The 20,487-nt window shown below is 43.6% G+C and overlaps 1 protein-coding gene across 1 annotated transcript in view; it reads left to right on the top strand.

Annotated features, from left to right (window-relative positions):
• Positions 1–20,487, top strand: part of LOC133459403 (myotonin-protein kinase-like) — a 28,401-nt gene that overhangs the window by 6,626 nt on the left and 1,288 nt on the right. The window contains exons 2-14 of the mRNA XM_061739297.1: positions 262–353; positions 774–857; positions 1,659–1,754; positions 1,935–2,083; positions 3,074–3,167; positions 3,273–3,470; positions 4,238–4,486; positions 5,149–5,228; positions 5,345–5,447; positions 6,456–6,967; positions 9,614–9,711; positions 12,648–12,709; positions 13,297–13,371. Coding sequence (XP_061595281.1) covers positions 291–353; positions 774–857; positions 1,659–1,754; positions 1,935–2,083; positions 3,074–3,167; positions 3,273–3,470; positions 4,238–4,486; positions 5,149–5,228; positions 5,345–5,447; positions 6,456–6,967; positions 9,614–9,711; positions 12,648–12,709; positions 13,297–13,371 — 1,863 coding nt within the window. The 5' untranslated portion in view covers positions 262–290. The remainder of the gene's footprint in view (positions 1–261; positions 354–773; positions 858–1,658; positions 1,755–1,934; positions 2,084–3,073; positions 3,168–3,272; positions 3,471–4,237; positions 4,487–5,148; positions 5,229–5,344; positions 5,448–6,455; positions 6,968–9,613; positions 9,712–12,647; positions 12,710–13,296; positions 13,372–20,487) is intronic.

The raw sequence follows: 20,487 nt of genomic DNA, 5'->3' as shown, positions 1-20,487 counted from the left end.
CCTTTCTTCACCCATGGTCTGCAGTAAGATGTGTGTCTTTCTGCCTGTGAAGTTAAACTGTCTATGTCACAGTTGAAGACAAAATTGAGCCTCTGAAATTCTGGAAAATCAGAATATACACACTATAAATGAATCTCAGATTTCACTTAAGTCAATATGAAAGTTTCTGTGACCAGGAGCTAATATCTAATATCATTTAGGCTATTTATCTGTATTGAGGTAAGTAAAGTAAAGTGTGTGTCTCTGCTCTCGTCCAATCAGCCGGGCCGATAGTGAGGCGAGTGGAGAAGATGCGAATCAAAAGAGACGACTTTGACATCCTGAAGGTGATTGGCCGAGGCTCGTTCAGCGAGGTGAGCAGGAACCGGAACTTTAACGGAAATTAAAGCCTTTATTGTCATTGTGCATCCAGTGTACGACAAGAATGCGAGCTCTCTCTATTTGGTGTGTTGGCAGGAATACAATTTCAAGAATAAAGTCGAAATTGTACTTCAACATTAATCTCGACATTTCAACTTTTTTCTGAACATTTCGAATTTTGTGCATAAATGAAAAAATAATGTCCTCCTCTAAAATATTATTTAAATTTTTCTCCTGCCTGGCCCTAATACTCTTCCGTACTATATAAATAAAGTTAAATGAAAAACAAAATTGAATTGCAATACTATTGATATAAATTTGTGCCGTAAGGCTCGGAGAGTTCAGGGTTTATCTATCCGATCTTCAAACAGAGATCTGTACGTTACTGACGTCTTTGTGTTTTCTGTCTCCAGGTTGCCGTGGTGAAGATGAGACGAACGCAGCAAGTTTACGCTCTAAAGATTATGAATAAGTGGCACATGCTGAGGAGAGGAGAGGTAGAAACTAAACTCAGTCTTCGTTCTCCAGACTACGAAACAGCTTCCTTTAAACTGGTCTGTTTGTGAGAATCCACTTAATAAGAGTTATGTTTTCAAATGTCTTGGAATCATGTTGACTATGTTGAAGAATATTATCAAAACCAGTTCAGAAGTCCGCTGTGGTGTAGTGAGTTTATTTAGTAAGCCGGCGGTGAGCAGACCTACACAGAGCGTGTCTGGGTTGGTGTGCCGACCACGAATGATTGAAATCATGACTTTTATACAGTAAGTTCAAAGCACAAAAGGCAGGAATAAACAAGCCAAGTGAGAGACAAAAGCAATTTACAGTCAGATGTGATCCCTGGCCAAATGCCGTTATCGGGCATTTGGCATGACTGTCACTAAGTTGTAAATTACCCCATAGGGAGTTCTCGTTATTCAAGTCTGTGGCCAGATGAGTTGGTATTAACATAACAGTCAGTCAGGAACTTCATCATATGGCATTCCCGTGGTTCAAGTGTTTGTTGAAGCTAGTTCAAAGGTGTCGCCCCTGCAGGGGGGAGGAAGCTGGAGTTTCACGTCAGCCACGGTGTCACAATGCCTCATCAACTACAACTATAATTCTTTCCCATCCTATTAGTTTGAAGCTCCTAATTTAAACCCGTCCACGATCACCAGCTTCTGCCACTGAGATTTTTTAGCATTTTCAAAAACTAAAAATGAAAGCAAAACTACTAGTACTAGGGCCATGCAGGAGAAAAAAATTTGATTGTGCACTTGGAGAAAAAAAAGTTGAAATGTCTTTCTCTCGTTGAACAGACGGCCTGCTACCAGGAAGAGCGGGAGGTGATGCTGAAGGGAGACAGACGCTGGATCACTCAGCTGCATTACGCTTTCCAGGACAACAACCACCTGGTACCGTCAGATACGTATCTGTCATGTAGCTGTCATGTACCTCTGATGTACCTGTCATGTACCTGTAATGTACCTGTGATTTACCTGTCATGTACCTGTCATGTACCTGGTGTATTCAGTTGGGTGGGTGTTGCCTGGTCTCATACTGTACCTTTGTCTCCCCGTCGCTAACGGCTCTAGTACCTGGTGATGGACTTCTACCCCGGCGGAGACCTGCTGACGCTGCTCAGTAAGTTCGGAGACGTGATTCCGGAGGACATGGCTCAGTTCTACCTGGCCGAGATGGTCATGGCCGTCGACTGCGTCCACAGGCTGGGCTACGTGCACAGGTACGATGCTAGGAGGTGTTTACAGGCTGGCCTACGGGGGTGTCCAACCCGCGATGAGGCTTTAGAATAGAAGCCGTGGTATAAGCTCATTATACCACAGTTAACAACCAATCAGATCATTATACCACAGTTAACAACCAATCAGATCATTATACCACAGTTAACAACCAATCAGATCATTATGCCACAGTTAACAACCAATCAGATTGCAGGATTCCACATCAGTTTTCTAATGGTATGTTTATGTCTCAGAGAGAGCAGGAGTGAAGGATCATGGGTAGTTGATGGAGTGAGGGATCATGGGTAGTTGATGGAGTGAGGGATCATGGGTAGTTGATGGAGTGAGGGATCATGGGTAGTTGATGGAGTGAGGGATCATGGGTAGTTGATGTGGCTCTTTGCAGGAACACAGTAACCAGTTGTAACTATAGTGTGTGGTCCTGGTTCTCTGGACGTAAAACAACAGAGATGTTGTTTTACCTGCAGCCAAACGTAGTTCCTCTTTACTGAAACACCCACATCACTTCCCCTCACACTGCTGCTCTTCTCTGAGCCGACATCCTGTTTCTGTGTTTGTCTAGTTGGTGTCAGCAGATACAACAATGTCCTCAACACTTTGGCTGCATCAGAATGGGGTTCAATCTGTAAACTCGCTGTTTCTATTGTCACAATGAAGGAATCACTCCGAAATAATCCTTCAGCTTTTCAAAGCTTTAATTTTAAGAGGTGCACGATTGACAACAAACAAACAAACAAACTACAAAACAAAAGAGAAGCCAAACTTTGCTTCCAGAGATTTTTTTGTTGTGTAAAAACTACTTTCTACTCACATGAGCATCAATTTCATCTGTATATTTGTCCTTTACACTTCAATCACAGATCAACCTCTAGCGTGCATGTAGTCCTGACCCCCTTAGACCAGTTTCATAGGGAATAGGGATGAAAGATTGCAAAAGGGTGGACCTTTAAATCCCCCTGCGCCCTCCACAGAGACATCAAGCCTGACAACGTCCTGCTAGCGGCCGACGGACACGTGAAACTGGGCGACTTCGGTTCCTGCCTGAGACTCCAGAGCGATGGCATGGTGAGAGTTTACACCGCACTGCTAACAAGTAAGCCTGACAGAGGGAAACTTTGCGCTGGTTCTTTGTAATTATTTTAATGATCCTGTTAATGTCGGTTTCCTCAGATCCGCTCGTTGGTGGCCGTCGGGACTCCGGACTACTTGTCCCCGGAGATTCTGAGGACGGTGGAGGGAAACGGGGGTTACGGTCTCGAGTGCGACTGGTGGGCTCTCGGTATCTGCGGCTACGAGATGCTGGTGGGGACCACGCCGTTCTACGCCGAGTCCATCTCCGAAACCTACGCTAAGATCATTAACTTCCAGGTACATGAACAGAAACTAAGATCATTAACTTCCAGGTACATGAACAGAAACTTACGCTAAGATCTTTAACTTCTAGGTACATGCACAGACATGTAACTTCTGCCAATATCTGATTGCTTTTATCATTTTTCTTCATATTATTTTAGTTTATATGCAACATAAATATAACATTGATTTCTAACTCCCCCCCTTTTCAAACAGTAAGCTATATGGAAGAGTATCAGGGCAGGAGAAAAATAAAAATATTTTGGAAGAAGATTTTTTTTTATTATGCACTTCAAGAAAAAAGTCGAAATGTCGAGAAAAAAGTCGAATTGTATTTCAACTTTATTCTCGAAATTTTGACTTTATTCACGAAATTTCAACTTTATTCTTGAAATAAATATTTGAGAGGAGGAAGATTTTTTTTGTATTGTGCACTTCGAGAAAAAAATTAGAAATTTCAAGTTTAATGTTGAAATACAATTTCAAGAATAAAGTTGAAATTTTTTGAATAAAGTCGAAATTTCGCCTTTTTTCTCGACATTTCAACTTTATTCACGAAATTTTGACTTTTTCCTCAACATTTCAACTTTATTCTCGAAATTTCGACTTTTTTCTCGAAATTGTATTTCAACATTAATCTCCAAATTTAGACTTTTTTCTCGACATTTGGACCTTTTTCTTGAAATTGTACTTCAATATTAATCTCAACATTTGTTGGTGTGAATCAGTGCCTTCTCTTTTACAAATTAAACCTTCTGCCCTCCATCGTGTTTTCTCTCCAGGATAATTTCCAACTCCCTCCTCCGGACTCTGAGATGTCGGACGAGGCGAGTTCCTTCATCTCCGGACTCGTGTGCGACAGGGAAACCCGTCTGGGGAGAAACGGCCTCGGTGATTTCCGGACCCACCAGTTCTTCTCCGAGATTGACTGGGATTCGCTGCACGACCTTCCCGCTCCCTTCCTGCCCGACGTCTCCGGTCCCGCAGACACGTCCAACTTCGACATCGTAGACGACTGTCTCAGTGAAATGGTAGCTCGGGTGGCGTCTTTCTGTCCCCTAAGAAAATGTCATTCTTTGTGTAGTTCAATCAGTGCGTTTACATGGGAAGTTTAATTCCTCTTTAATTCAGAATTGTGAATGTTTGCATGTTAGCATGTTTGTTTAGATGCTACCCTTTTTCAGGGTACTGCGATACAAAAAGCTGTGTCATCAACAAAGTTGACCATAATGGCCACGGTTACATGGTGTTTTTAAATTCTGAATTAATTATTCTGAATTAAATAATTCTGAATTAAACTATTTTCCTTGTAGTTTACATGGAAATAGTAATTCTGAATTGAGGTTTACATGGAAAACACGTTTGATCGGCTTTCTCCAATTCCTCTTAAGGTCTGGGGGTTGAGAAGGTTCTGATTGGATAGGGGGGCGGATTCTGAATTCTGAATTAAAGAGGAATTAAACTTCCCATGTAAACGCAGCCAATGTCAAGGCTGACTGGTGAAGGATCTGTGGGCACAAGTACTATTTTAGAAAAAGAAAAAACTATTTTAATGGAAATTATTCCCGCTTTTATCTTTTATGACATCGAGTCACAAATTCAATACTGGATTAATGTGTATCTGTTCCAAAGGAGGAGCCTTCAGACATAAACCAAGCTTGTGGAGTGAAAAGTGCTTTGTTGCGTTCTGCAGGAAATGCTTTCCGACGTCGAGGACGCGACTCCTTTAGGCGTCCACTTGGCTTTTGTTGGATACTCGTACACCGCTGCCAGGTGAGCTCACAATCACCAGCAATATGTTTTTGTGCACCAGTGACTTTAATGAGTTTAATGAGTTTCCAGTTGAGCTTTTCAGTGTTTGAAAGGTTTAACTTAGCTGTTCTCTTAAGTGCCGTCGACTTTGATCGAGACATCGTGATGCAGACGGAGGACACGAAGGTCAAGGAGACGAAGGTCGAGGTGGGAGATGACCCATTTCCACCAGGGGAACTGGTGAGTCTTCAGTCTTCAGTTCTCCTGTAAATGTACAATCGTTTGTATACTTGAGCTCCGTACCATGTGATCATGGTCGTGAGTTAAATAAATGATGATGATGATGATGGTGATGGTGATGGTGATGATGCTTAAATAATGACCAATGTTATATCTAGAAGCATTTCATAAGTTATTGGAGAATACATCACATTTCCTCAAAGACTTAATATTTACAGTTCAGGCTTTTCTTCATCTGTAATCCATTTATCAATTTTCTATAGCGTTTATTCCTATATAGGGTCACATGGGTCTGCTGGAGTCTTTCCCATGCTTTCTTAGCGCTAAATGGAGTAGTACATCCCGGACAGGCCCCCAGTGCATCACAGAGTCTGGGATGACGGATGTCAATGTCATGACCGAATCCTAACAGAAAGGATTTCCTTGCTGCTTTATTCGAGTCCCGATCTGATGAGTAGTAGTAGGTGAATAAGCAGAAACAATTCGGTCAAATCCAGCCTCAGCCTGGATAAATGCAGAGTTGTGCCACAAGTTGAGGATCCCATTCACCATAAACTGTCATCGAAATGTTGTATAGAAATAAACTTTCCTTGTCCTCAAAATCCCTCCCTGGTTTTTTCTGAAAGGCAAGATGAGTCTCCTTCAATTCTCCTTGTAGCACCCTGTAATGTAATAATTTCCTGAAAATGTAATAACGCCTTAAAATGTAATAAAATTTGCACTTAACTCAATCGAAAATGCAATAGAATCCAATAATGTAATAACTTCACCAATAATGTAATAAAATATTCTGACTGATATTGTAACAACATTTTTACCGATAATGTAATACCTTATTACATTATTGGGAATTTATTACATTTTCAAGTGGGTCTGAATCAAAGCTTCAGTACACGATACTATAAGGTTTGCAAAGACTATCATTTGTATTGGTGCCAAAACTTTTGCAATGTTTACAGGACAAAGTGAGAATTACAAGTTTGAGTCCATGTGTTTTTTTTCCTCCAGATGGTCCAGCTTGCAGATTCTCTGCAGGAAAAGCTTTCTCCCTTGCTAGCAGCTGCAGTTACCCCGCTAGCAGCTGCAGTTACTCCGCTAGGAGCTGCAGTTACCCCGCTAGCAGCTGCAGTTACCCCGCTAGGAGCTGCAGTTACCCCGCTAGCAGCTGCAGTTACCCCGCTAGGAGCTGCAGTTACCCCGCTAGGAGCTGCAGTTACCCCGCTAGCAGCTGCAGTTACCCCGCTAGGAGCTGCAGTTACCCCGCTAGCAGCTGCAGTTACCCCGCTAGGAGCTGCAGTTACCCCGCTAGCAGCTGCAGTTACCCCGCTAGGAGCTGCAGTTACCCCACTAGCAGCTGCAGTTACCCCACTAGGAGCTGCAGTTACCCCGCTAGCAGCTGCAGTTACCCCGCTAGCAGCTGCAGTTATCCCGCTAGGAGCTGCTAGCGCCTCCACCCACATCACCATCGACACTGAAGAGGAGACCAAGCTAACATCACTGGTTGATGAACACATGCAGAGGTATCTGTTACTATTATTTATCGTTGTGCGTCATCTATTGTACAGGACTTTGACTTTTTACAATCTGTTGTACAGTCTCGCCTGCAGAAGCTAAAATTTGTTTTAAACTCAGACAAAACCAAAATTTATGCTGTTTTTCAAACGCAAGTGAGCTGCCACCAATCAAATCACAAATCTGGTCTCCGAGCTCACGGTGAAGTTAGGATTCTTCTTTGGAAACAAAGCTGCTACTCCCTCAGTGCTAGGAAGTTTCTGGTAACATCAACATTCCTGCCTCTGCTGGATAATGGTGATGTACATGAATAATCTGCTGGATTATGGTGATGTGTTTATGAATGATCTGCTGGATAATGGTGATGTGTTAATGATCTGATGGATTATGGTGATGTGTACATAAATGAGTCATTGTGCCTACAGATTTGTCTCTGGCTGTAAACATCTTACCCACCACTATACCTTGTACGCCAAATCTGTTTGGCCATCTTTATCTGTACGCAGGCGTTTGCATTCATTATCCTCCTTCATGTGAAAAACGTTCAAATGTCTTATCAGCTTCGTTGTGTTGAAATTCTTGTGTAACATTCCTCCTCGGGGTATTTCCTTTGGACACACTTTGCAAACTACAAATTTGTTGTTCTTTTCGGACATTGTAAAACTCCCATACCGGCGAGGCCGACGCCCCCTTTTAGAGACGGCCACGCCCCTTCAGGACAGCTCAGTCTGAGGTGTGGGAACGCTCTCGCGGGTGGCGTTTGTTGTTGTAAACGTTATCAGATTGGCTGCTCTGAACTATTTTCCGATCTCAGAATCAGAATCAGATTTATTTGGCAATTTAGAAAAACAATGTATTTGACTTCGGATACACCGGCGGCGACACAGATAGTATTATTCGCCTTTTTTCCAAGATTAACACTTGGATAGGGGAGGAGGAAAAAAAAACATCTTCACACTGTGTGTAAATATGCAGTGTCAAGGTGCAAAAAACACCTCGGCCCACAATGCAACAACATCATCACGAAGGCTTGCATGTGGATATGGGGGGAGGGTTACTGGGGGGGGATCCCGGCACGGTGCATCCAAGTGATCGCTGCAGCCTTCGTGGCGCTCAAACCCGGAGACTGTGTTTGGGGGGCTGATGAGAGGGGAGCTGGGGAAGGCGTTGAGAATGAGGGAGGTGGTTATCAGTAAGCAGGTGTGTGTGTGAGCGGTAAGTCCGTGAACTTCGCCCCAGAGCTACTCCTCAGCTATTGTCCTTGATGTTATCAGACGGCCCGGTACAGTTCTGAAAGAGGTCCACAGATGTTCCTGGGAGAGGGGAGGGCTAGTGGGGGCAGAGCACCATGGTTTTCATTCCACCAGGGAGATTTTGACACTGGAGCAGCCGGCCAGGCTGCTATGTCAAGGTCAGATTATAGAATCAACAATTGTATTGAAAAGAAAACAGACAGACTCAGTAATTTTCCGTCTGCCTTCAGTCTCTGGTTCCTCAATGGCGACTCCAAACAGACGAATTTGTGATCAATTTCCCCCAAGCCGAGCTTCCAACTTCTCCAAGGTCTTCTCCATCTTGCCAATGAGCTCAAAGGCCGCCGCCAGCCTGCGATTCTGTTCAAGAATCGCATCTAGCTTGCGATTTAGCTCTCCCAGCGTTAGAGTCTGAGTGTTGGTCCAGAGCCCCTCAGCCACATCGGGCAGCTCTGAAAGAGCCAGAACAGCTGTCGACGACTTATGCGTTTGTCGATATACTAGGAATCCTCCAGCTCCAAACAGCAGAAATCCTGTTATCATTAATCCAATTATGAAGCATCTTCAACGTCCTCGACCGACAGAATGGACAGACACAGGATCCTCCAATGCTTCCAGGAATCCATCGTGTATCCGGCTGTGATGGCCTATGTTATATTGTGTCTCAGTCCCTCTCTCTCTGTTTTCCTCTTCGAGGTGGAGCCAGCTGATTGTTAGATCTGGAGCACCTGGGCTGGGTGCTCCTCAGGAAGAGAAAAGGCTGGGGCTTCAGTCTTTCTCTCTCTCTCTTCATCCTGGCAGCACTCCTTTTGGTTTTGTTGAGCCTTTTGCACACACAACACCATACAGCACATTTACACACACCCACATGCATACTACTGATTTTACTGACTTTACACATCCCATTCCTTATCTTATTTGTGATTATTGATTTACCTTAATAAATATCTTAATTTACTAGTACGTTGCGTCCTTTCCCCTTCTTTTGTCATGGCCTTTGAGCCAGGGTTATGACACCGGCAAAAAATGTCCCATTGGGGCAGGAGGGCTCCCTTACCCCCTGACTTCTCGTTGCAAAAATTTGGTCAATTGTGCTGAGAGACCAGTTAATCAATTCCATGATTGTAGAGTTTCGGAGGAGTGAAAAGGAGAGGCTCTAAAAAGACAAGACAGGACAAAAGCAGCAGCAGGGCAGATAGGGAGGGAGAGGAGCAGAAAAGCGTCTGCATTCACCGAGAGCCGGAAAACCAGATCAAAACCGATCAGTTGTCGCTCAATCGGTGCATCTCTGACTAGAATCAGGTGTGTTGATGCAAGGAAACATCTAAAACCAGCAGGACAGCGGCGCTGGAGGACCAGGGTTTCCTAACTCTGCTGTAAACTCTCCTCTTCCTCCACCAGAGCCTTACATGAAGCGACGAGAAGATGCAACGAGCTGGAGAAGGAAAGCATGAGCTTGAAAGAAGAGATCCAGCACTGGAGAGCAGCCATGGAAACGGGTAACCAATAAATACTATATATAAATACTCCTGCTTCCTCTGCACATCGTCCTCATCATCCTCGTCTCCAGACCTTCTACACAGCCGCCATGTTCTCCTCTGTTTCACTGCATGAACAATCACATGTCTGCCAAAGTCCATTCAATAACACTTTATTAATCTCGGAGGACAAATTAAGGTTTTTCCAGCCAAATGTCAGTTTGTCTCAGTTTGCATGATATTAATTTCTTTACAGATGGTAACAAGCCAATATACTCCATGTTTTCATAACTTAATATCGTGCAGTACATCCTACTTTCGTTATCTGCACCTTGATGTCATTCTGCCCACTAGATGTTTAAATGTCAAAAATGAAGCTATTTCCTACAACAGTGTAGTGGTCGATGTGACGGGTCGGGAGCAGAAATGTTCAAGAAAGGTTACGTTTACGCAGAGGGAAGGGAAACTTTTAACTGGAGAATCATTCAACTGGAATCCAAAACATATTTCTACCCAGACAAACATGTTGGTATGTCTGCTCTGCTGTAGGACAGTTAACGGGACCAAAGACTACAGTTTATATGAGACTCAACACCAAGCAAGGAGCGGAGCATGCTAGCAGTAGCTTCCAAGAAAAGCAACAAATGTCCAAGAAAACAAAAAGTCCATGAATTTAAATCGCAGCTTGCATACTTACTTGGATAGTTTGTAAAATTTACAGCAGACAGTGTCGGACCGGGAAAAGCAGCTCAACTCAACTTCCTTTTATTGCCACACGGCTCGGCTGGTGGAATTAGTTTCACGGTGCAGGTGGAAGCTGCAACACCACAGCAATACAAAACACAGAACCAGTGGAAAAAGACAGAGACATAACAATGCAGACAAAACTGGACAAGGAACACAACATATCAGACAGGAAACCGAAAAAGGACAAGGAGTTAAGCATTTAGCAGTTTTACAGCCGAGGGAAAGAAAGGGTCGTTGTATCTCTTGTTCCTTTTACCCAGTGACTAAATAATCCTCCTCTGGGAGCGGATAGCTAGCAGGGTGTGAGGGTCCTCAATTATTCTAGTTGTGATGGTGTGGTGTTTGTAAAGGGAGTCCAGTGTGTTGAGTTCATGTTTAGTGATTTTTGAAGCTCTTTTAATGATCCTGTCCAGTCTGTGTAGTGTATGTTTGGATGTATTCCCGTACCATATGGTGAATGATAAACACAGAATATTTTGAATTATGGCAGTGTAGAATTGGACCATTAATTTCTTCCTGATTCTGTATTTTCTTAGTTGTCTGAGGTGAAATAGTCTCTGGTTTGCTGTTTTGAGCAGATGAGTGATGTGGTGGTCCCAGTTCAGGTTATTGTTGATGTGTGAGCCGAGGAATTCGACTGAGTCTGTGGTAGAGATGGTTGGTTGTTGATGATGACGGTTGACGGGAGAGTCTTTACGGAAGTCAGTGATCAGTTCCACAGTTTTAGCTTCATTGAGGATGAGGTCGTATCCCTGCACTTGTTCACTGTCCTCTCCACCTCTGACCTGTAGTCGTCCTCCCTGCCGTCTCTGATCAGCCCCACCATGGTGGCGTCATCTGCGTATTTCAGCAGCTTGACAAAAGGGGAGGCTGATCGGAGGTGGTTGGTGTCGAGGGAGATGAGCCATGGGGATAAGATACCCCCCCCCGCTAACACTAATGAAGCTAAACACGTTAGTGTTTAGCTTTATTATAGCAGGAGAAATCTTCCTTGATACTGGGTATTTAATACACAGTGTGAAGATGCCTTTTTTTTTCCTCCTCCTCCATCCCAGTGTCATCCTTCCTCCAAGAAATGGCGTCCGTACAAGTGGTGCCATCAGTGTTCTCTCGTCTGATTATGTCTGACTTGGCAATAAAGCTTTTTCTGATTCTGATTCTGATTCCTTCAGTACTCATGTTCTGAGCAGAACCGGCTTTAATGACCATGTTCTCAGATCTGGAGTTGCTGCTTTTCATCACTCACCTCTGACAAGCTCCAGAGAGAGCAGGAGGTCCCTGCTCAATTTAGCCAACAGGACCTTATCTAGGGCTGGGGATCGATTCAAATGTAAAGAATCGATTCAGAAGATTCAGAATCGATATCAGGATTTGATTCGATTCGACTTTGATTTGGGTTAGTGTTATTAAAACTGTTTTTCAGCTGTTGCCTGAATTATATGACTGTAGTTATGCAACATATTAATACTAGTATTATATTGAGATTCAACAGCAAGTATTGCAGCTAATGATGCTGTAAGGACCAATCAGCTCCCAGAATGCTGATAGAACTGGACATGTTTGGCTCAACAGCTCCCCCTACAGGGACGGAGCTTTTAGTCGTTGTTGGTGACCGATATGACGCAGTAAAGAGATATGGAGGAGTTGTGAGCAATGACCAGGATGTCAGTTTAGATGGTTTATGTTTATAGTAGGGATAACATGAAAATACTCTTCTGTGCTGCTTTAAATGCAGAGGCAGTTATGTGTTCTCATTTAAAACACAGATTTAAATAGCCTTACAGTAGCTGGACCTGACAGACACACCACAGTGCTTCCTCTACACGGACAGGGAAATGCTTTAAGGGCGTATAGAAGGAGAGACGTGGCCTTCAGTGTATTTTAGTGGCATGATTTAATCCTCAGCTGTCCAACTCATGGTTACGCTCTGCTGCATATAGATGTGACGTCATTTAATCCTCCCAACAACGGAGTGACTCACAGCTCCCTGACCTCTGCTCCGTTTGATCTGCAAGTCTAGCTTTAGCTTTAGTTTGCATGGACTTTAATGTGCCATAAAAACACACCAGTGTCTCCTCCCTCCTTCCACCCCTCACTCTCCATCACTTCCTCCATCACTCCCTCCATCACTTCCTCCCTATTCTGTTCTTTTCATTGAAGAAGCCTGCAGCTCTGCTCATCAGACTTTCCTCTGTCTCGTCCAATCACAGAGCTCGGTATCTGCCCAGCATCTCTTGCTATTTGCTGCCACTGTGTGGAAACACCAGACCATGTAAGCTGATCCACTTTACTCCTCTCTGTTGCAACATGGGTAGCTTATTTTAAGGAGCACGTCGCCTAAATGATTACCTGACATGAAGAACTATGGAGCTAGAACAGTCTCATAATTCACAAATGCACACGCCGATCCAGAAATGCACAGGACAAAATTCACAAATGCACAGACTGATTCACAAATATAACGTATAAATAAACAAAGGAAGACATCTGATTGGTTGCAGATCCTTCCCTGTTAAAAAAAACGTATTTGTGGATCGAGTCACGTCAGGAAAGTCTCAAAAGTCACACACAAATGCAACGCAGCTCAAAGACAAAAAAAAGTTCAGGTTATATTTGTGTGTGCATGAAAAATACATTTGTGTATCTTGTCCTACGAATGTGTGGATCGTTCTGTGCATTTGTGAATTTTGTCCTGTGCATTTGTGGATCGGCGTGTGCATTTGTGAGTTATGAGACTGTTCTAGCCCCATAAAAAAAAAACCCCACACTCTTCAGCAGCGATTAGCTGTTTGTAGCTGGTCCAATTCTGAACAACCAGTTTTCATGAATCTCCAACGTTCCTCTGTTTCTCTGTTCCAGAAGTGGACGGCGCCCCCTACCTGCCATTACCCGCTGGTGATTCCTCTCCACCGCCACCTGCTGCTCTTCCACCGGGTAGGAACACCACACCCAAACAGCAACACCTCTATGGAGTAAGATAGCTTTCAAAAACATGTGTCCATGTTACTATTCGTAATGACAAACATTTGTATGTAAATAAAAAGGTTGTAACCAAAATTCTGCTTTCACACACGAGTCTAATAAATGATTAGGGTTAGGATTGTTTTTATGTGAGCATGAATCTAAAAGTCACTACTCTAATTTCTACGAGTCTTCACTGTGAACACAAATTCAAGTTTGTGGCTACGAGTCGAAAAACTGTTGAAATGACGTCACAGGCAGAAACAGGAGAAAGCAATCGAACCCTGAATGATGCGCAGAAATTGTACTGCTTTAAATAATATACAGTTTATGGACGTGAAGACATATTGATCGGCCCATTTTGTAAATAACTGCACTGACTGAGAACAGTCAGCAAAGCGAAACCAAACTTGTACAATTAACGTTATATTTATTATAAATATACAAAATGGACCGATCTATACGCCAATTGGCACAAGTTATAATGTTAAATCATTAAAAGCCATATTTTGGTCAACATTATATCTCAAATTAGTTTTGTTTTTGTCGTCATTAGTGCTAATTAGCTAACTTAAGCCAACTTTTAATGCTAGTAGCTAATGCGAGCACTAACTGGCATGTCGTTAGCTTGTAGGCTAAAGCAGTACGTCTTTACGTCCATAAACTGTATATTGGTTAAAACGGTACAATTTCATGAAATAAATAACTAAATAAATAAATAATGGATGGGTTATTTAGCTGTGATGGAGAATTGTGGTGGCAAAAATTGTTGTTCAAAAAGAATGTCAGGACACCTCAGCTGTCTTTCGAAGATTTAATGGAAAGAGGACAAACATTCAATTGAACGGAGCCACACAGTCCAACCGGTCACATGAACCGACAGTCCTGAGTGAGCTGAAGAAGATTAGGGACAGGTTATTTTATACTCTGGACCTGGAATAGACAAAACATCACCCATCACCCTGGCAACCGTGCCAGGCTCTGTGTCAAAGGAACATGACCTCAGCATAGGAATGAAAACAGGCAACAGACAGTGTTATACCAAAATTTTCCATTACATTCCACCCCTTTTAGCATTTTTATGCTAAACCATAATAAAATAGGAAATTTTGCAATAACCTATCCCGTGACCTTTATGCTCTGTCTCGCACCAGCCAAACGCTAGCACACCCATTCTCCAACGCGGGAGTTACAGAAACCCCGACAGAGGATCTTAGGTCACGGGTACAGAAGAGCCAAAACCTCTCCCTCCACTAGGCAAAGGGGAGAGTCAAAAGACTCAATCTGTCTAGCTACCCTATCATAGATAAGGAAGGAAAAAACCCCCGTAGGGGAAAAACCAAACATGGAATATAAACTAATCTACTTCAAACAATACCAAAACAAATCACATTCAGCACAATAGTCCATGAAGGGAAAAGGAGAAGAGAAAAAATCAGAGGCACTGTGTGACTATGCAGTTCAAGGATAAAATGAGATAACATGTAAAATAATAATAATAATAATAATAATAATAATAATAAAAAAAATGACAAAATTCTCCACATGTCCTGGCAAAACCCTCCATGTTTTAACCCACCGTACCACGGGGCTAATGCTTGATTCCCTCACGACCTGTCAACAGGACATAACAGCTAATAATCAGTTCAAAACAGCATAAATGAAAAAAAAACATCATCAACCTGAGGAAGGATTAATGCAGAATATAAATTAAAGTAGCTCTGGATCCTCCATGGAAGGAGGAACCCACTCATCATTGTGGTCCATCTCCTGGGCAAACCGTCCAGGTGCGGTGGGAATGGCAGAAGCTACTAGTTTCTTCACCCATGGCACAATAAAACACAGAAAAACACACAAACCCAAAAGAATAGTCAGTTCAGGGGCAGAGAGGTTGAACAGTCCAGTTTCCCACCCTGAAATGGAAAACAAGGACCTCCTCTGCAAATGCAACAATTCATTCAGGTGTCCGACAACATGTGTCACATCGATCTCGTTGGTCAGCTGCCTCGTCACAGTGGTCATGGTACGGAACCATATGTTGTCCTGTAGCTGCAACGCCGTGTTGGTCATGTTGGTCGTGTTAACAGCAGCCCTTCTCACCAGCCAAAGAGGGGTAGGTGCCGCCTCAGAATCGTGGTCTGGGGGAGGTGAGATTGTCGTGCAGTTGGTCTGTGACGTGTGATCGTGCAGGCTCTCCAACAGCAGCAGAAGCAACCTCACCCCTAAGGAGACGACCAGTAGGACGCTGGTCGCCACCCTTAGGCCGCATCCGAACTGCCTAAGGGGATGCCACGGCTGTGGCCTCTCGATCAGGTGCGTGGCGTGCGCGTGGATCAGGAACCCGTCGGCAGTGGCTGGCGTGGATCCACGTGGTACGTCCCTCTGCACCTCGACTGCTGTCTCCATCACCAGAAGCACTTGGAACGGTCTGTTCCACCTCCGAGCTTTCCAGTGTTTACGTCTGAAGTCTTTCACCACGATGTAGTCTCCACTCCGAGGTCATGGAGTTTCGTCTCTGCCAGTTTGGGGAGGGTCGCCTTAACCTGCTTGTTAATATCAGACAAAACAGACGACAAGGTTGCACAATATCGTAACATTTCGTCTTCACAAAGGACAGTCTCCTGCTGCTGCCTCTTAAACGGGCCCAATCCCTGTTTAAAGGTCTCTTGAAACAGGATTTCAAAGGGGCTCAGGCCATTTTTTGCTTCTCTGGCGCGCCACATTAGCACCACATTAGGCTGGGTGGTAGGCGCAATGTTGTCGTATATCTACGCCCATGTACTCACCGACCTGTTTCAGTGCCGCGCTCACAAACTGAGCGCCATTGTCTGAACTGATTTTTTCGCCAGAATCCCCCGGGAATCCCTGGAAATTATCAGGTTCATCAAAGCCTTGGCCACTGCGGCGGAGTCCTGTCTTGTTGTGGGAAAAGCTTCAATCCATTTAGAAAACATGCAAATGATAACCAAAAACAAACTTTTTGCCTTCACTATGTGTAAGTTCAATGAAATCCATCTGCAAATGTTGAAACGTCTGTCTGGTGGGGGCGAGTTGTGAACCCCCTCTCGTGAACCAGTGTCATCGTATACCCTCGAATTTCACTCACCATCCCCCACCCCTTGACACATGAAACCTTGTGTCAATTAAGCAAAGTGAGGGAAAAAATTCTTGGGGAGACATGGCCGGCCGTCGGGCCCCATTCACACCCTGTTAATTACCCTGCAGTCCGCATCCTCCCAGGACCATATTTCAGTGTGCAAAGCCCTTAGTTACAATTCACCAATCTCAACCGAGGTCACAGCCGAGGACGGAAGTAGCAGGGAGACAGATCGTACTTTGAGAGACAAAGGTTGTTTGGACGCAGTTTCCTTTGCAGCTGCGTCAGCTTGAACATTTCATTGAGAGACAAAATCAGATTGTTAGTGTGATCATCACATTTACACACAGCAATTTGTGTAGGCAGGAACATTGTATCCACGTGATGCGCTATGGGTCTACCTGTGGAAAAATAAAAAAAACGTATCGGGGACAAAAGCCCCAAAAGCAAAACCTGCAATGTTAACTCACGTAGCAGGAGCCCTGGAAGCAGAACCAACAACAAAAAAGATCAAAGTCAGCATTGTCAATTGCAACCTCACTCAAATTCAGGTCTTGGGGAACAAAGACAACATCATTACAACAGCATCATCACTCAAATTCAGGTCTCGGGGAACAAATGGATGTTAGCGTTGCGAGTGGTTCTCCATCATCCGCTGTTGGCAAAAGGGTAAGGGTTAAGAACTTGCTGTAGCACTTGAAGTCATGTAACCCCCCTTTCCGTCCACAGTCTGGACGAAAAGTCGTGAACAGTCAGGCAGTCCAGGTAGTGGAGGCGTCTGTAACGTCAGTTTCAGGTCAGTGAAGGCGTCGTCAGCCTCATCAGTCCAGGTACCAGGGTCTGATGTTTGTAGGCCTTCTCCATGGGCAATTGCTGCCAATGGTGCCTCAATTTCCGCATAATGCGAGACCCACTGTCGACAATACCTCGTGGAGCCCAGAATTTACATAATTTGTTTCTTAATGACCAGTTCTGGCGTTTCTCCTTTTGAATGGCCTTAATCCTGCCAGGTGAGAGGGATCTGCCCTCCCCCGAAATGACATGACCCAGAAACGCAACCCTTGTGGCAACAAACTGCAGTTCGGACAGGGGTTGATGCCCCTGTTCAGCCAAAATGGGTCAACAGGTCCAGAGAAGCTTTAACGCACTCGTCTCAGGACTCACTCGCAACCAAGATAACAACAACATACTGCAATAAGCACTTCCAAACTGCCCCTCAGAGCCAATGACAGTAGGCTCATGAACACTATATGGGTCAACGACATGGCATGCATATTTTGGTGACCGGGCGCATTATTTCCCTTTAAAATAATGTTAATCAATTTATGACATATATCACTTTATTCTATAAAACCTATTTAGTTTGAATACCTTCCAGGTACATTCAGATAATATATGTTACTTTACATTTTGGCATCTCAAACCCCCAAAATGTCAAATGGTACAACCAATGTAAAACCAGGAAAATGTGATTTTATCATAAAACTCTCTATTCTATTTAAAAATGATATGTATGAACTTGACAGCCAAGGTAGCCAATACAGGTGTCCAAGTAGAAGCCCGTCTAATTTAAAATTAGCTGTAAAAGTCAGGTGGTACAACTGATGTCAGTTGGTGCGACCACATAAAACATTCATTTAAACCAATAAATAATAGGTTAAAGTGAACGAATGGTTGACAACTATGATGTGAATAGATATTGTATTAAATGCATTCATTTGTATATTTGTATAATTATTATTCCGTCTTTATTTGTAAAATTGGACGCTAAAGATACTAAATACCTGGCCACTGGAATGCAATAATCTTAAAATATTGTAGATACAACAGAGTTCTTTTAAAAATACCTTCTGCGGAAGCCTTATTTGTCATTGACCCATATCCAAAAAAAACACAGGGCATTCATTTTACGGGACGAAACCCACCCCTGACGAAACCGTCAATCAACAGTATGTGACTTCACGACAGACAAAATAAAGGAAAATGATTGATATGTAACATGCTTTTCACAATCATACACAGCTCAACGGCAAGAATCCAATTTCCATACAACAAAAACCAGGGTCGTTGCCCTATAGATGTAGGTTTAAAAACACTAAAATACCTTTGTTTGAAGCTTTCACATACATGTACGTGTACACTACATTTCAAATGTTTGGAAAATGGCCAAAAATATCTTTATTTTAAGTATTTTAAAAATGGGCTACTCAAAGGCCTTATACGTCCTTGACCCACAATCCGGTTCAAATACAGTATCACAAAAGTAACCTGCAACCATTCTAACAGTAAATCAACCCAATTCTGACAATTCCACATCATCAATTCCCCACACAGGGAAAAGAATGAGTAAAAAACTATTTTACTTGTATCAATTTAACAAAAAAAAAATGTCAACAGAAAGGAAAACGAGACAACATCTCTCTCCCATTCACGCAGCCTCACGTGAACGCTCCCTGCGTGAACGCGCAGTCAGACAAGCGACACGGAGCTTACACACCCACACACACCCACGCGTTTACACACGCACACACAGAGCGCAGGCGCATCAGCAGGTAATGCTGAATTTCACATACATTTCACAACCTCAACATCTCTGTTTATGTTTTTCAGGCCCATGTCAACATAGTAAAGTATCAACATAGTATCTTCACGAAGCCACGCCATCAACATCCAAGTTTATCTGGCAATTTAAATCCCTAGCTAAAAAAGGGGGGGGTCCCAGACCCCCGAAGGTCCCTGACCTTCAACTCAACCCCTCAGCGGGACTCAAACCCACTTTAATGCATTTACAGGAATCCCAATTCAATAAACAGTTCCAGTCATGAACACTAGACAAAAACATTGGACAGGAGAACCATTAGCCAAAACAGGCAAACAAAAATTCCCATTCCACTAGATCCATCGAGAGGAGTGTCTCTTACATCAGTTACCCCTCCTCCTTGCTGGTCACCGGGTCTCTTGACCCCCGGTCGAGCCGACCCCACACGAGTGAACGTATAACATATTACCATCAAAACAAACGTGTAACATTTTACCATCAAAACAACAGTGTAACATTTTACCATCAAAACAACAGCAAACAAAATTGACTGTTAGGATGGACTGGAATGCCGAGCAAAAAATAAATAAAACTAAAACGTTCTACCGGAACCTGACAGAAAATAGTGTGTGAATTCAGGTCGAATCCATTTCACTTCTAGTCCATTTATATCACCTCATCTTATTTGTACCTCATTTTTAATTAACCGGGAATGAGATTGAAAGGCATTCTACGACGCCCCCAGACAAATCTGGCCCCTCGCTCACTAACTCCTAGGTCAGTAACAAACAAAATTCCTTCATCCACTAGAATTGATAGGCATTCTACCACGCCCCCAGACAAAATCTGGCCCTTCGATCACTAACTCCTAGGTCAGTAACAAACAAAATTCCTTCATCCACTAGAATTGATAGGCATTCTACCACGCCCCCAGACAAAATCTGGCCCTTCGATCACTAACTCCTAGGTCAGTAATAAAACAGCCCAAGGTCCTCAGACCCTGGCTGGACCAGCCCTCCCCGGTTCCAAATACTTGGACTACCGGCAACATCAGCTGAATAGGCAGAGAGGAGACGTTAGCGCGCAACTTATTTCGGCCGTTTTCTTTCCAAAACTCACCCAAAAGAACAGCGAGGCGTTTCTGAAGCCACCGGGTTCGTTCGACCCCAGTCGGTGCGGGGACCTTCCCAACCCCCCTCCGGACGAGAGGCCCTCACTCGACCTTCACTTGATGGGGGAGTACGAGGTAGTTGCATGCTTAAAACACCTTCGATTCCGGAGGAGAGAAGGAAAAAATCCGGCACAGATGGGGTCCCATCTGGGTCGCCAAATTGTGGTGGCAAAAATTGTTGTTCAAAAAGAATGTCAGGACACCTCAGCTGTCTTTCGAAGATTTAATGGAAAGAGGACAAACATTCAATTGAACGGAGCCACACAGTCCAACCGGTCACAT

Source organism: Cololabis saira, chromosome 14, assembly GCF_033807715.1.
Source record: "Cololabis saira isolate AMF1-May2022 chromosome 14, fColSai1.1, whole genome shotgun sequence".
Lineage (NCBI taxonomy): Eukaryota > Metazoa > Chordata > Actinopteri > Beloniformes > Belonidae > Cololabis > Cololabis saira.
Note: the sequence above shows the minus strand (reverse complement) of the source record. Positions and strands in the feature narration are given on the sequence as shown.